This window comes from Phyllopteryx taeniolatus, chromosome 8, assembly GCF_024500385.1.
Source record: "Phyllopteryx taeniolatus isolate TA_2022b chromosome 8, UOR_Ptae_1.2, whole genome shotgun sequence".
Lineage (NCBI taxonomy): Eukaryota > Metazoa > Chordata > Actinopteri > Syngnathiformes > Syngnathidae > Phyllopteryx > Phyllopteryx taeniolatus.
This window is the reverse complement of record NC_084509.1, coordinates 15842326-15855920: the sequence shown is the minus strand read 5'-3', so window position 1 is coordinate 15855920 and position 13595 is coordinate 15842326. Positions and strand designations below refer to the sequence as shown.

The 13595-nt window shown below is 45.0% G+C and overlaps 1 protein-coding gene across 7 annotated transcripts in view; it reads left to right on the top strand.

Moving 5' to 3' along the window:
• Window positions 1-6076: 6076 nt before the first annotated feature.
• LOC133482210 (mitogen-activated protein kinase kinase kinase kinase 5-like) overlaps window positions 6077-13595 on the top strand; it is a 30294-nt gene continuing 22775 nt past the window's right edge. For 4 of the 7 annotated variants that reach the window (XM_061782093.1, XM_061782092.1, XM_061782089.1 and 1 more), the window contains exons 1-10: window positions 6077-6361; window positions 8790-8847; window positions 8919-9009; window positions 9092-9156; window positions 9253-9308; window positions 9422-9469; window positions 11296-11338; window positions 11418-11490; window positions 11572-11703; window positions 11792-11854. In XM_061782093.1, the coding sequence (XP_061638077.1) occupies window positions 6260-6361; window positions 8790-8847; window positions 8919-9009; window positions 9092-9156; window positions 9253-9308; window positions 9422-9469; window positions 11296-11338; window positions 11418-11490; window positions 11572-11703; window positions 11792-11854 (731 nt within the window). In that variant the 5' untranslated portion in view covers window positions 6077-6259. The remainder of the gene's footprint in view (window positions 6362-8789; window positions 8848-8918; window positions 9010-9091; window positions 9157-9252; window positions 9309-9421; window positions 9470-11295; window positions 11339-11417; window positions 11491-11571; window positions 11704-11791; window positions 11855-13595) is intronic. The other 3 variants (XM_061782094.1, XM_061782090.1, XM_061782091.1) reach the window with 2 other exon arrangements.

Below are 13595 nucleotides of genomic sequence, written 5' to 3'. Positions count from 1 at the left end.
GCTGACTCTGGACGAGAAGGGGGGGTACACCCTGAACTGGTCGCCAGCCAATCACAGGGCACATCTAAACAAACAACCATTCACACTCACATTCACACCTGCGGGCAATTTAGAGTCTTCAATTAACCTACCACACATGTTTTTGGGATGTGGGAGGAAACCGGAGTACCCGGAGAAAACCCACGCAGGCAAGGGGAGAACATGCAAACTCCACACAGGCACTTGTGTGGAGTTTGCATGTTCTCCGCGACCCTAGTGAGGATAAGCAGTACGGAAAATGAATGAATTAATGAATTAAATAAACATTCACAGGACAGGGAGGAAAAAGTAAGTGAACCCTAATTAAATAGTTGACCCTCCATTGGCAGCAATATGTTTCATGTAGTTGCAGATCAGATGTGCACAATGATTCATTTTGGACCATTCCTCTTTACAAAACTGTTGCAGTTCAGCAAAATTCCTGGAATGTCTGGTGTGAATAGCTCTCTTCAGGTCATGCCACAGCCTCTCAATCGGGTTCGGTCAGGACTTGGGCCACTCCAAAACATATTTTTTTTCTGCTGAAGCCATTTTATTGTTTATGAGCTTCTGTGTGAATTCATATTTCCATTGATGATGGCAAGCTGTCTAGGCCCTGAGCTGGCAAAGCACGTCCGTACCATAATGATCCTTCCATGCTTCACAGTTGAGATAAGGCTTTGATGTTGGTGTGCTGTGCCATTTTTCCTCCCAAACAATTCAACTTTGGGTTCATCTTTCCACAGAATATTTTGCCAGTACTGCTGTGGAACGTCCAAGAGCTCTTTAGCAAACTTCAAACGTGCAGTAAAGTTTTCTCCTTGGTGTTCTGGCATGAACCCCATTCTTGTCAACAGAGATGTTGGCACGTGCCAGTGATTTCTGTAAGTCTTTATCTGACACTAGGGTTCTTTTTTACCTCACTGAGCATTCTGCTGTGGGCTCTTGCAGTCATCTTTACAAGACGGCCACTTCTTGGAAATGAAGCAACAGTGCTGAACTTTCTGCATTTATAGACAATTTGTCTAACTTTTACAGATAATTTTGAAAACCTTTCCAGCTTTATACAAGTTTATATATAAGTCCTAAACCTCGACTCGATTAAGATTCTGTGGCATGACCTCAAGAGAGATATTCACACCAGACAACCCAGGAATCTTGCTGAACTGCAACAGGTGGAAAGCGTAATGATCCAAAATTCATCCTGATTGTTGTACGTCTGATATGCAACAACAGGAAATGTTTGGTTGATGTTATTGCTGCCAAAGGACTGTTAACCAGTTATTAAATCAAAGGTTTCACTAACCTTTTCCTCCCTGTCCCCAAAATGTTTATATTATTTTCCTCAAAAATTGGAAAAAATATAATTGTTTGTGTTCAAGCAGACTGTTTATTTATTCTTGTGATTTAGATGAAATTTAGCCTACATTTCATGACCAATGACCATGCAGTGTGGCAGTGGGATTCGTAGTGTGTTACAGTGTGTCGGACCCAGCGAGCCGCCCCAAAGTGACTGAACTGGACAAACTTTGGCTAAAACCAACTTTTTGCAACTAAAGAACTGCGACCCCTGGTGTTCTTATCGGGAAACAAAGGTTTGAGGCTCCACATAGGCTGACTGTATTATTATTATTATTATTATTATTTAAATTGAACCACAAACTACAAGTTCAATTTTCAGAGAAGAAGCGAAGTGCCCTAGCCACTGTAGCTAAGTTATACAAAACAGGAAACATGCGAGAAATAAAAGTAGAGTGAGTGTGGATACTTAACGACTGTACTTTGTTGTCGTGGATACTGTTGGCTCGATTCATTCACAGCACTCGTGAATTTCCGCGACAGAGACTCTTCAAGTTTCGCTTTCTCGTCCACAGGTACATGTGAAATTATGAATTTATCCATTCTCTACCGCTTATCCGGGTCGGGTCGCGGGGGCAGTAGCTTCAGCAGGGACGCCCTGACTTCCCTCTCCCCAGCCACTTCATCCAGCTCTTCCGGGGGGATCCCGAGGCGTTCCCAGGCCAGCCGAAGGATGTAGTCTCTCCAGCGCGTCCTGGGTCGTCCCCGGGGTCTCCTCCCGGTGGGACATGCCCGGAACACCTCACCAGGGAGGCGTCCGGGAGGCATCCGAATCAGATGCCCCAGCCACCTCATCTGGCTCCTCTCAATGCGGAGGAGCAGCGGCTGTACTCTGAGATCCTCCCGGATGACCGAGCTTCTCACCCTATCTCTAAGGGAGAGCCCGGACACCCTGCGGAGGAAACTCATTTCGGCCGCTTGTATCCGGGATCTTGTTCTTTCGGTCACGACCCACAGCTCATGACCACAGGTGAGGGTAGGAACGAAGATCGACCGGTAAATTGAGAGCTTCGCCTTTCGGCTTAGCTCTTTCTTTACCACAACGGACCGATACAAAGTCCGCATCACTGCAGACGCTGCACCGATCCGCCTGTCGATCTCCCGTTCCATTCTTCCCTCACTCGTGAACAAGACCCCAAGATACTTGAATTCCTCCACTTGGGGCAGGATCTCATCCCCGACCTGGAGATGGCATGCCACCCTTTCCCGACTGAGGACCATGGTCTCAGATTTGGAGGTGCTGATTCTCATCCCAGCCGCTTCACACTCGGCTGCGAACTGCTCCAATGAGAGTTGGAGGTCACGGCTTGATGAAGCCAACAGAACCACATCATCTGCAAAAAGCAGAGATGCAATACTGAGGCCACCAAACCGGAACCCCTCTACGCCTCGGCTGCGCCTAGAAATTCTGTCCATAAAAGTTATGAACAGAATCGGCGACAAAGGGCAGCCTTGGTGGAGTCCAACCCTCACCGGGAACGAGTCCGCTTACTGCCGGATATGCGGACCAAACTCTGACTCCGGTCGTACAGGGACCGAACAGCCCGTATCAGGGGGTTCGGTACCCCATACTCCCGAAGCACTCTCCACAGGACTCCCCGAGGGACACGGTCGAACGCCTTCTCCAAGTCCACAAAACACATGTAGACTGGTTGGGCGAACTCCCATGCACCCTCGAGGACCCTGCCGAGGGTGTAGAGCTGGTCCACTGTTCCACGGCCAGGACGAAAACCACACTGCTCCTCCTGAATCTGAGATTCGACTTCCCGACGGACCCTCCTCTCCAGCACCCCTGAATAGACCTTACCAGGGAGGCTGAGCAGTGTGATCCCCCTGTAGTTGGAACACACCCTCCGGTCCCCCTTCTTAAAAAGGGGGACCACCACCCCAGTCTGCCAATCCAGAGGCACTGTCCCCGATGTCCACGCGATGTTGCAGAGGCGTGTCAACCAGGACAGCCCCACAACATCCAGAGCCTTTAGGAACTCCGGGCGAATCTCATCCACCCCCGGGGCCCTGCCACCGAGGAGCTTTTTAACTACCTCGGTGACCTCAAACCCAGAGATAGGAGAGCCCGCCTCAGAGAACCCACACTCTGCTTCCCCATGGGAAGGCGTGTCGGTGGAATTGAGGAGGTCTTCGAAGTATTCTCCCCACCGACTCACAACGTCCCGAGTCGAGGTCAGCAGCGCCCCATCCCCACTATACACAGTGTTGGTGGTGCACTGCTTTCCTCTCCTGAGACGTCGGATGGTGGACCAGAATTTCCTCGAAGCCATCCGGAAGTCTTTCTCCATGGCCTCACCGAACTCCTCCCATGCCCGGGTTTTTGCTTCAGCGACCACCAGAGCTGCATTCCGCTTGGCCAGCCGGTACCCATCAGCTGCCTCAGGAGTCCCACAGGCCAAAAAGGCCCGATAGGACTCCTTCTTCAGCTTGACGGCATCCCTCGCCGTTGGTGTCCACCAACGGGTTCGGGGATTGCCGCCACGACAGGCACCGACCACCTTACGGCCACAGCTCCGGTCGGCCGCCTCAGCAATGGAGGCGCGGAACATGGTCCACTCGGACTCGATGTCCCCCGCCTCCCCCGGAACATGAGCAAAGTTCTGTCGGAGGTGGGAGTTGAAACTCCTTCTGACAGGGGATTCTGCCAGACGTTCCCAGCAGACCTTCACAATACGTTTGGGCCTGCCACGTCGGACCGGCATCTTCCCCCACCATCGGAGCCAACTCACCACCAGGTGGTGATCAGTTGACAGCTCCGCCCCTCTCTTCACCCGAGTGTCCAAGACATGCGGCCGCAAGTCCGATGACACGACCACAAAGTTGATCATGGAACTGCGACCTAGGGTGTCCTGGTGCCAAGTGCACGTGTGGACACCCTTATGCTTGAACATGGTGTTCGTTATGGACAATCCGTGACGAGCACAGAAGTCCAATAACAGAACACCGCTCGGGTTCTGATCGGGGGGGCCGTTCCTCCCAATCGCGCCCTTCCAGGTCTCACTGTCATTGCCCACGTGAGCATTGAAGTCCCCCAACAGAACAATGGAGTCCCCAGCGGGAGCGCTCTCCAGCACCCCTCCAAGGACTCCAAAGGTGGGTACTCTGAACTGCTGTTTGGTGCATAGGCACAAACAACAGTCAGGACCCGTCCCCCCACCCGAAGGCGGAGGGAGGCTACCCTCTCGTCCACCGGGGTGAACCCCAACGTACAGGCGCCGAGCCGGGGGGCAATAAGTATACCCACACCTGCTCGGCGCCTCTCACCATGGGCAACTCCAGAGTGGAAGAGAGTCCAACCCCTCTCGAGAGGACTGGTACCAGAGCCCAAGGTGTGTGTGGAGGCGAGTCCGACTATATAGAGTCGGAACTTCTCGACCTCACACACCAGCTCGGGCTCCTTCCCTGCCAGAGAGGTGACATTCCACGTCCCTAGAGCCAGCTTCTGTAGCCGGGGATCGGATCGCCAAGGTCCCCGCCTTCGGCCACCGCCCAGCTCACACTGCACCCGACCCCTATGGCCCCACCCACAGGTGGTGAGCCCATGGGAAATTATGAATTTAGTTAAATATTATTGTAAACAACAACAACAATGTATACACTGTATTAATGCTTTATTGGTACAGTTTAGCAATGGTGGTGGCCGGCTGAGTGGCGCTATTGAATAACCGGAAACGTATGCGGCCATGACACTCCCAGTCACTTAGGGGCATGTGACTAAATGTTTTGGGGGAAGACTCCATTTCATTGAATGAAGGGGAAGGAAAGAGCCATATGGCAGAAGTGGTTCGATGTTTATTTCCCCTAAAAACGTTTTTCATCCATGAAAGTAAATCATGGCCCCCTTCATAGAAGCAGATTCAATGTGAACATCCTGAAATATATATTCCCAGAGCATTTCCCCAAAAACCTAAACTACCTTCTTGTAGTGATCCTGAAAAAAAGTGTCCCGACCCACTTTCTGCCAACTACGAGCTATCCACAGTTCCTCCCCCAAATGCAGAGCTCTTCAAACAATGAACTTATACTTCCTTAAAACAGATAACCTCTCACGTTGACATTTATTAGCAAACTCCTTAAAAAAGGCCTTGTCGTTGCCGCCCGCCCCGGCAAGACCGCCTTGTGCGGCCGCACGTCTCGCATACCAGAAACCTCCACTGGACACAGCGTAATCTGCAGTGTGTCTTGCAGTCTGATACAATAACGTGCAGTGCAACATGCTGTATGATGTGCTCTACGATGTGAAGTGTGATGTGCGGTGTCATGCAAATGTGATCCATCGTGTGTGATGTGCTGTGGTTTAGTGTGACGTGCAGTGCAACGGAACAGTCAAACTGACAGTATCCAGTTTCACACACTTTAAACTGATTAACCCTGATTCTTCTCTTCCTTTATTCAGGGTGACATGATCTCAATAAAGTGTATCACATATAGTTTTGTTGTTGTTGTTGTAATTTTCTAGACCACAGCTGGTGAGTGGAAAAAGTTCATTTTGTTCACAAATCAAAAGAATAATAGGGAAGTATCTGGGTAATTTTGACTCGTAATGTGCCAGTGGGCAGGAAGGCCTCAGATGCACACACTCAAACATGTGCGTGCATACACAAAAGTAAATTTGCATTGATTCTGCAAATGAGCAGATAAGAAGGGAAGGTACTGAGTGTCTGATGGATAGGGAGGACCAACAAGTGTGTGAGAAACAGGAAGTCGGGCGTGTGTATGCATGTGTGCTTGTACGTCTATGTGTGCGTCAGCAGCTTCACAACAACATAAATCGGAAACAAAGAAAAAGTGCCTTGAAGGTTGTTCATCAGCTCTCATATCGAGTGTGTGAGTGTATGTGTGTTGCCTGTGTGATCAATAGTACAATAGATTGATGGATCTTCAACACGGAGAGGATTTCACCACCAGGAACCCTCAAGATGACTTTGAGATCCTGCTCAGTGTCGGTTGGGGAACCTACGGGGAAGTTTACAAGGTCATCTGCTATTTTTTTGAAGTGTTGTATTGTTTATGTTTTATTGCAAAGTTAACATTCGTATACATTAATATAGATGGAACGGAGGAATAATACAACCAAAACATGAATGAATCAATGGAATTATAGTCAAAATGATTTTCTGTTTGTTAAATTGATATATTATTGTGATCAATGTTCCAGTGTTAGATTGTTTTTCTCGATAAAGAATGTTTGGGCTCGTTGTCGTCGCACTTTTGGTGCTTTGGTGCAGGAGGAAGTGGTTTAATGAGAACTGAAAGCATGCGACTGCACCTGAGCCAAAGCACAATCGAAAAGCACCACAGACTTTTCTAAAAAAACTAAAAAGAAAACACATTAAAGCTCCTGATTGATGGCACCCAATAATGTAATTTAAAAAAAAATTTTGGTGCTTCTTTTTGCTGCATGAAGTTTTGAACTAACCTCAGTTCTTGACATTAGCATAAAATATCCATTCATTTTTATTTTTTAAATCTTCAAATTCCAGTTTGTGGGCAAGTTTTAAATATCCATCCATCCATCCATCCATTTTCTGAGCCGCTTCTCCTCACTAGGGTTGCGGGCGTGCTGGAGCCTATCCCAGCTGTCATCGGGCAGGAGGCCGGGTACACCCTGAACTGGTTGCCAGCCAATTGCAGGGCACATACAAACAAACAACCATTCGCACTCACATTCACACCTACGGGCAATTTAGAGTCTCCAATTCATGCATGTTTTTGGGATGTGGGAGGAAACCGGAGTGCCCGGAGAAAACCCACGCAGGCACGGGGAGAACATACAAACTCCACGCAGGCGGGGCCGGGGATTGAACCCCAGTCCTCAGAACTGTGAGGCTGACGCTCTAACCAGTCGTCCACCGTGCCGCCAGTTTTAAATACAACCTCAAAAATACATTTTTATAGACTCAGTGCCACCGTTTTTTTTCCTATACAGTGGTATCTTGACTTACAAGTGACCCAGTTTATGAGTTTTCTGAGATAATGAGCCGTTCCTTTGCTGATTTTTTTGTCTTGCGTTGTGAGCAAAAGTTTGAGCTACGAGCACTACATGTACATCTCAATAAAAGAATATGGTAGAAAAGTCCATTTATTTCACTACTCATACATTATACAGATTCATTAAAGAAATTCCTGCCTAATTTCTGCATTAAAAAAATAATTCCATTGTTTATTGTTTGTATTATTGTACATAATATTCTAGTTTCTAGAGATGGTGAATTTCAGGTTTTCGTTTGCTGTAAGTTCTAATCAACATCGTGTGTGTGTGTGTATGTATTGATAGATAGATAGATAAAAGTGTGTGTGTGTGTGTGTATATGTGTGTGTTTGGCGGCACGGTGCGCGACTGGTTAGAGCGTCTGTCTCACAGTTCTGAGGACCGAGGTTCAATCCCCGGTCTGTGACGCCTGTGTGGCGTTTGCATGTTCTCCCCGTGCCTGCAACGGGGAGAACATGCAAACCAAACTGGCTGGCAACCAGTTCAGGGTGTACCCTGCCTCCTGCCCCGATGATAGCTGGTATAGGCTCCAGCACGCCCGCGACCCTAGTGAGGAGAAGCGGCTCAGAAAATAGATGGATGGATGGATATATATGTGTGTGTGTGTGTGTGTTTGTGTGTGCAGTAATAATATGAGTTTCACTTTTTTAATTGAACTACCTACTGTAATTAACTTAACATTCGACACTATTCTAATTTATTGAGATATAGCTGTAGATGGTGCCAGCGAACTTCAACTTGTCCTAATTGAAGTTTACTGTGAACTAAACATATAACATTGTGTTGCATATATAACCTAACCATGTAACTTTGTCTTACGAAAGTCCATTTAGCTTAATGCTACCCCACAATGCAAAACGCGATAGACAGGCTAAAGAAACTAGCATCAACGTCACGGTAGTTGGAACCCTGAAAGCAACAGCTTTTTGAACACAAACAGTGCAGCAATACATTTAGACAGACAATATAAAAATACTCACAGGCATGTATTTATCATGTGCAAAGAAATAACTAACACTATTGCAGTATGTTGTCATATCTAAAACTGTATTACACTGCCCCCTTGTGGCCTGTGGGCACACACCAGAAGGAGGCCAATTGAATCAAAACATGAATTCATGATGCTAAACCTGTTTAAGTATTTGCCTTCCATTTAATTATGTTATTACTGGAGGGAAAGATGATTTGAGATATGAATTCAACTCATAATTACAGAGTATAGTATATTATTGATATATTTTAACTTGGAAGTTACAAAATCAGACAGAAATCCAAACCCTTGGGAATTTTCATTACATTTTCATTAACGCAGCTAGTTAACATTTTCTTAATGATCAGATTTACCATAAATGATACAAACAAATCACGTGTGATTTATCCATTGAGCATATGTTCTTTTGTGTGTGTTCAGGCACGTAATAAGCAGACTGGGAACCTGGCAGCCATTAAGATTATTAAAACTGAACCAGGTGAGTATGTTGTTCCTTTAGCTTTGTACTCATAGTAGTTGAGTTTGTGACAAACAACTGTTTATCCCCAGAGGATGACTTTTCCACCATCCAGCAGGAAATAGTCATTGTGAGGAGCTGCAAACATGGCAACATTGTGGCTTATTACGGCAGCTACATATGGTGAGACTGCACGGTGACCCTTCATGTCACACACAGACTCTGTCTGATTGATTGATGTACTGATTGATTGATTGACATCCAGGGCCAACAAACTGTGGATCTGCATGGAATTCTGCGGGGGAGGCTCCCTGCAGGATGTTTACAGTGGTAAATATGAAGAACAATCAGCATTATGATGTGATATCAAGGTTGACATACGGTATTTGATAACCAGAGACATATCTTAAATATTCATATTCACAGTGACAGGTCCTCTGTCAGAAGCACAGATTGCGTACGTCTGCAGGGAGATGCTCCAGGTAGACACAACATGTCTTAATAATCCATAAAACAAACACAATCCTCATTATATAAATACTAAAAATAGATGCTGTGTGCATGTGTGTGTATGTGTATGTGTGTATGTGACCAGGGTGTGGACTACCTCCATTCACAGAGGAAAATGCACCGAGATATCAAGGTGAACACATGATGTCCATCCAGCCATCCATCCATCCATCTATTTTCTTTACCGCTTATCCTCACCAGTGTCGCGGGTATACTGGAGCCTATCCCAGCTATCTTCAGGCGAGAGGCGGGGTACACCCTGAACCGGTTGCCAGCAACTCGCAGGGCACATTTAAACAAACAACCATTCACACTCACATTCATACCTACGGACAATTTAGAGTCATCAAGTAGCCTACCATGCATGTTTTTGGGATGTGGAAACTCCACACAGGTGAGGCGGGGTTTGAACCGAGGTTCTCAGAACTGTGAGGCGGATGTGCTAATCAGTCGTTCACTGTGCCGCCAGCTGATGATGTTGATATGGTAAATTAGATGTGTAGAGACTTTACATATAGCTTGCATTGGCCTGAAACATCCCATGTTAAAATTTGCACAATTTCATATTTTTCCACAAATTGATACGATTGGTCAGTCTCCACGTGTGCATGTTATTTTTATTTTATTTTTTTACCAATTATTCACCAGTATAAAGTGTTGAAAATGGCTTGCTCTCTTTGATGATGCTAAGTTAATGGCTCTACAAACATGTCATCCCCCCCCACCGTTTCCTGAAAAGTGATGGTTTAGGAGATACAAGGTTTCCGCTCGACGCCAACGATATGTTATATTAATGCAAATATAGTTCGTGGTACATACAGTACAATGGGTATGATGTAAATGTAGTAAAACACACATGTATAGACCATTAAATATGGTATATTAGAGGTAACATTGTATACAGTCTGATGTAAATATGTTACATTAGTGATATATAGACATTAAATAAGATGTACATTACAGGCATATTCGCATGAAATATGATGTAAATATGCTACATTCGAAGTGTATGAACCAAATATGGTGTATATGTGGTCCATTACAGCCCTGGTGTCAAACTCAAGCCCCGCGGGCCAAATCCGGTCCACCAGATCATTTTATGTGGCCCGCAAAAGCAAATCAGGTGCAACTTCCATGATTCTTGTTAAAATCTTCACCAAAATTTCAAGCACTTTTTGCTTACCAAACCCCTCTTTACAGTAACTTGAACAATAGCTGAACAAACTATTATGCTTGAATTCTGATTTCAAAACAAGTTATCCATCAATTTGTTGTGTCTATGTAACAATATGAGGATGCGATGAAACATTTATATGGTTTAATGGCCCTCTGAGAGAAACCATAACTCCAATGTGGCGTGCAATAAAAATGAGTTTGACACCCCTGTTAGATGTGTAAAAACTGTGCATTTCAATTGTATACATATTAAATATGATGTAAATATGGTACATCAAAGGTACTTGCATTAAATCCAGTATGATATCATCCATCCATCCATTTTCTGAACCGCTTCTCCTCACTAGGGTCGCGGGACCTATCCCAGCTATCATCGGGCAGGAGGCGGGGTACACCCTGAACTGGTTGCCAGCCAATCGCAGGGCACATACAAACAAACAACCATTCGCACTCACAGTCACACCTACGGGCAATTTAGAGTCTCCAATTAATGAGTATGATATCAATATAGTACATTAGATGTGTTTAAATCTAAGGTGAAAATGCATGTAAATATGGTACATTAGGAGTGTATAGACATTAACATAGGACGTAAATATGGTATATTAGAGGTATATCGACAGAAAACGGTGAAAAAGATGTGTAATGATACAGATTTTCTGCCTGTGGAGTCTAAGGGTTGTATTTTCAGCCGCATGTTGATTTGTGTTTACCTGCCTATATGCATTTTAACATATTATGTACTGTATGTATGATGTTTTTATTATTCCGTGTCGCCTGTAGGGTGCCAACATCCTTCTCAATGACCACGGTGAGGTAAAGTTGGGTAGGTGCAACGTGTAGAAGATGACATCTCGTCAACTCGACACATTTGCGTTCATATTTTTGTCTCCTCTATCGTGTAGCCGACTTTGGCATCTCCGCCCAAATCACGGCTACGCTGGCTTGCCGGATGTCCTTTATCGGGACACCATATTGGTGAGCTCACCACCTTGAATAAAATGTTTCCATGTCCAAAGGTAGACTGATGAGGTGTGCCGTTTACCCTCTTCCCTTCAGGATGGCGCCAGAGGTGGCGGCGGTGGAAATCAGAGGCGGCTACAATGAGCTCTGTGACATCTGGTCAGTGGGCATCACCGCCATTGAGCTGGCAGAGCTGCAGCCACCCATGTTCGAACTCCACCCGTTACGGTAATAATAATAATAATAATAATAATAATAATAATAATAATAATAATAATAATGAATAAAACATGTATTATGTTTTTCTCTTCACAAGTGTCCTGTTTCTCATGTCCAAGAGTGGTTACCAGCCTCCCAAACTGAAGGACAAGGCAAAATGGTCACGTCACTGAAATTTTAGAACTCCCAATTTACAGTACTTGCATGCAACATAAGCGTCAAATCAGATTGCTTCATGTTTACAGTATAGCACAGCTTTATTGGGCAGTTTAAAGACTAACTTAAGGACTTAAATGACTTCATTGATTGATTTTATTTATGGACTTTTGTGACTTTATTGATGGACTTCAGGGGTTGTTGTTGACTTGTGTTGCTTTACGGATGGAATTTAGTGATTTTATTGATGGACTTCAGGAAGGTCATTTATGGACTTTAGTGACTTAGTGGCATTATTGACCAGAAGTCATTACTTTGCAAGTCACAAGTCTCAAGTCTTTGCCCTCAAGTCCCAAGTCAAGTCTCAAGTTGAGACATGCAAGTCCCGACTCAACTCGTAAGTATACACTTTGAGTTTTGAGTCCTTTCGAGTAATTTTACCAGGAAATGTTTTTTAGATTTATATTTATATATATATAATATATTTATATTAATAAGGATATACAGGGTGGCACGGTGGACGACTGATTAGCACATCTGCCTCACAGTTCTGATGACCCAGGTTCAAATTCAGGCTCACCTGTGTGTAGTTTGCATGTTCTCCCCCTGCCTGCATGGGTTTTCTCCGGGTACCGGTGTACCCCGTCTCTCGCCCGAAGATAGCTGGGATTGGCTCCAGCACGGCCGTGACCCTAGTGAGTATAAGCGGTGTGGAAAATGAATGAATGCATGTATATACAGTATTATGAATGTATATACAGTATTGTATACAGCATTTATATTCATTCAATCATTTTACGTACCGCTTATCCTCACTAGGGTCGCGGAACCTGAACTGGTAGCCAACCAATCGCAGGGCACATATAAACCAACACCCATTCGCACTCACATTCACACCAAAGGGCAATTTAGAGTCTTCAGTTAACCTACCATGCATGTTTTTGGGATGTGGGAGGAAACCGGAGTACCTGGAGAAAACCCACGCAGGCAGAGGGAGAACATGCAAGCTCCCTACAGGCGAGGCCAGAATTGAACCCGGGTCCTCAGAACTGTGAGGCGGATGTGCTAACCAGTCGTCCACCATGCCGCCTGCATTTATATATTTCATATATTTTAAAATCCCCATTTATTTATCAAAACAAATTTGATAAACATGTGCCTTTATAGGAGAACTAGGGGGATGATCAAAATGTTTGCACCTTCAAAGCCAATCGTCAAGGAGGGGGGCATAGTATATTGCCCCTTCAAAACCGATTGATAGTATGTTTTCAGTTATTCTATGAAAATGCTATGCTACGACTTACTTTTTCTCACTTTATTTCTGAAGTGACATTAAAGAGACCTGTCATAAATTTGAATTTGCATCCATTAGTACTGCAATTAGCAGAGGTGTGGACTCGAATCACATGACTTGGACTCGAGTCATACTTTAGACTCGACTTGACAATATACTGTATTAAAAGACTTGCAACTCGACTTGAACTTGAACAGCAATGACTCATGACTTCAAGAGTTGCAAGTCTTTTAAAATATGTTGTCAAGTCGAGTCTCAAGTCATCAAATTCATGACTCGAGTCTGACTCGAGTCCAAGTCATGTGACTCGAGTCCACACCTCTGTTATTGACAGATTTGAGTGGTTGAATTTTGAGACTTTATTAATGGACTTAAGTGCCTATTGATGCACGAGTGACTTTATTGATGGACTTCATTGATGGATTTTAGTGACTTTATTAATGGACTATAG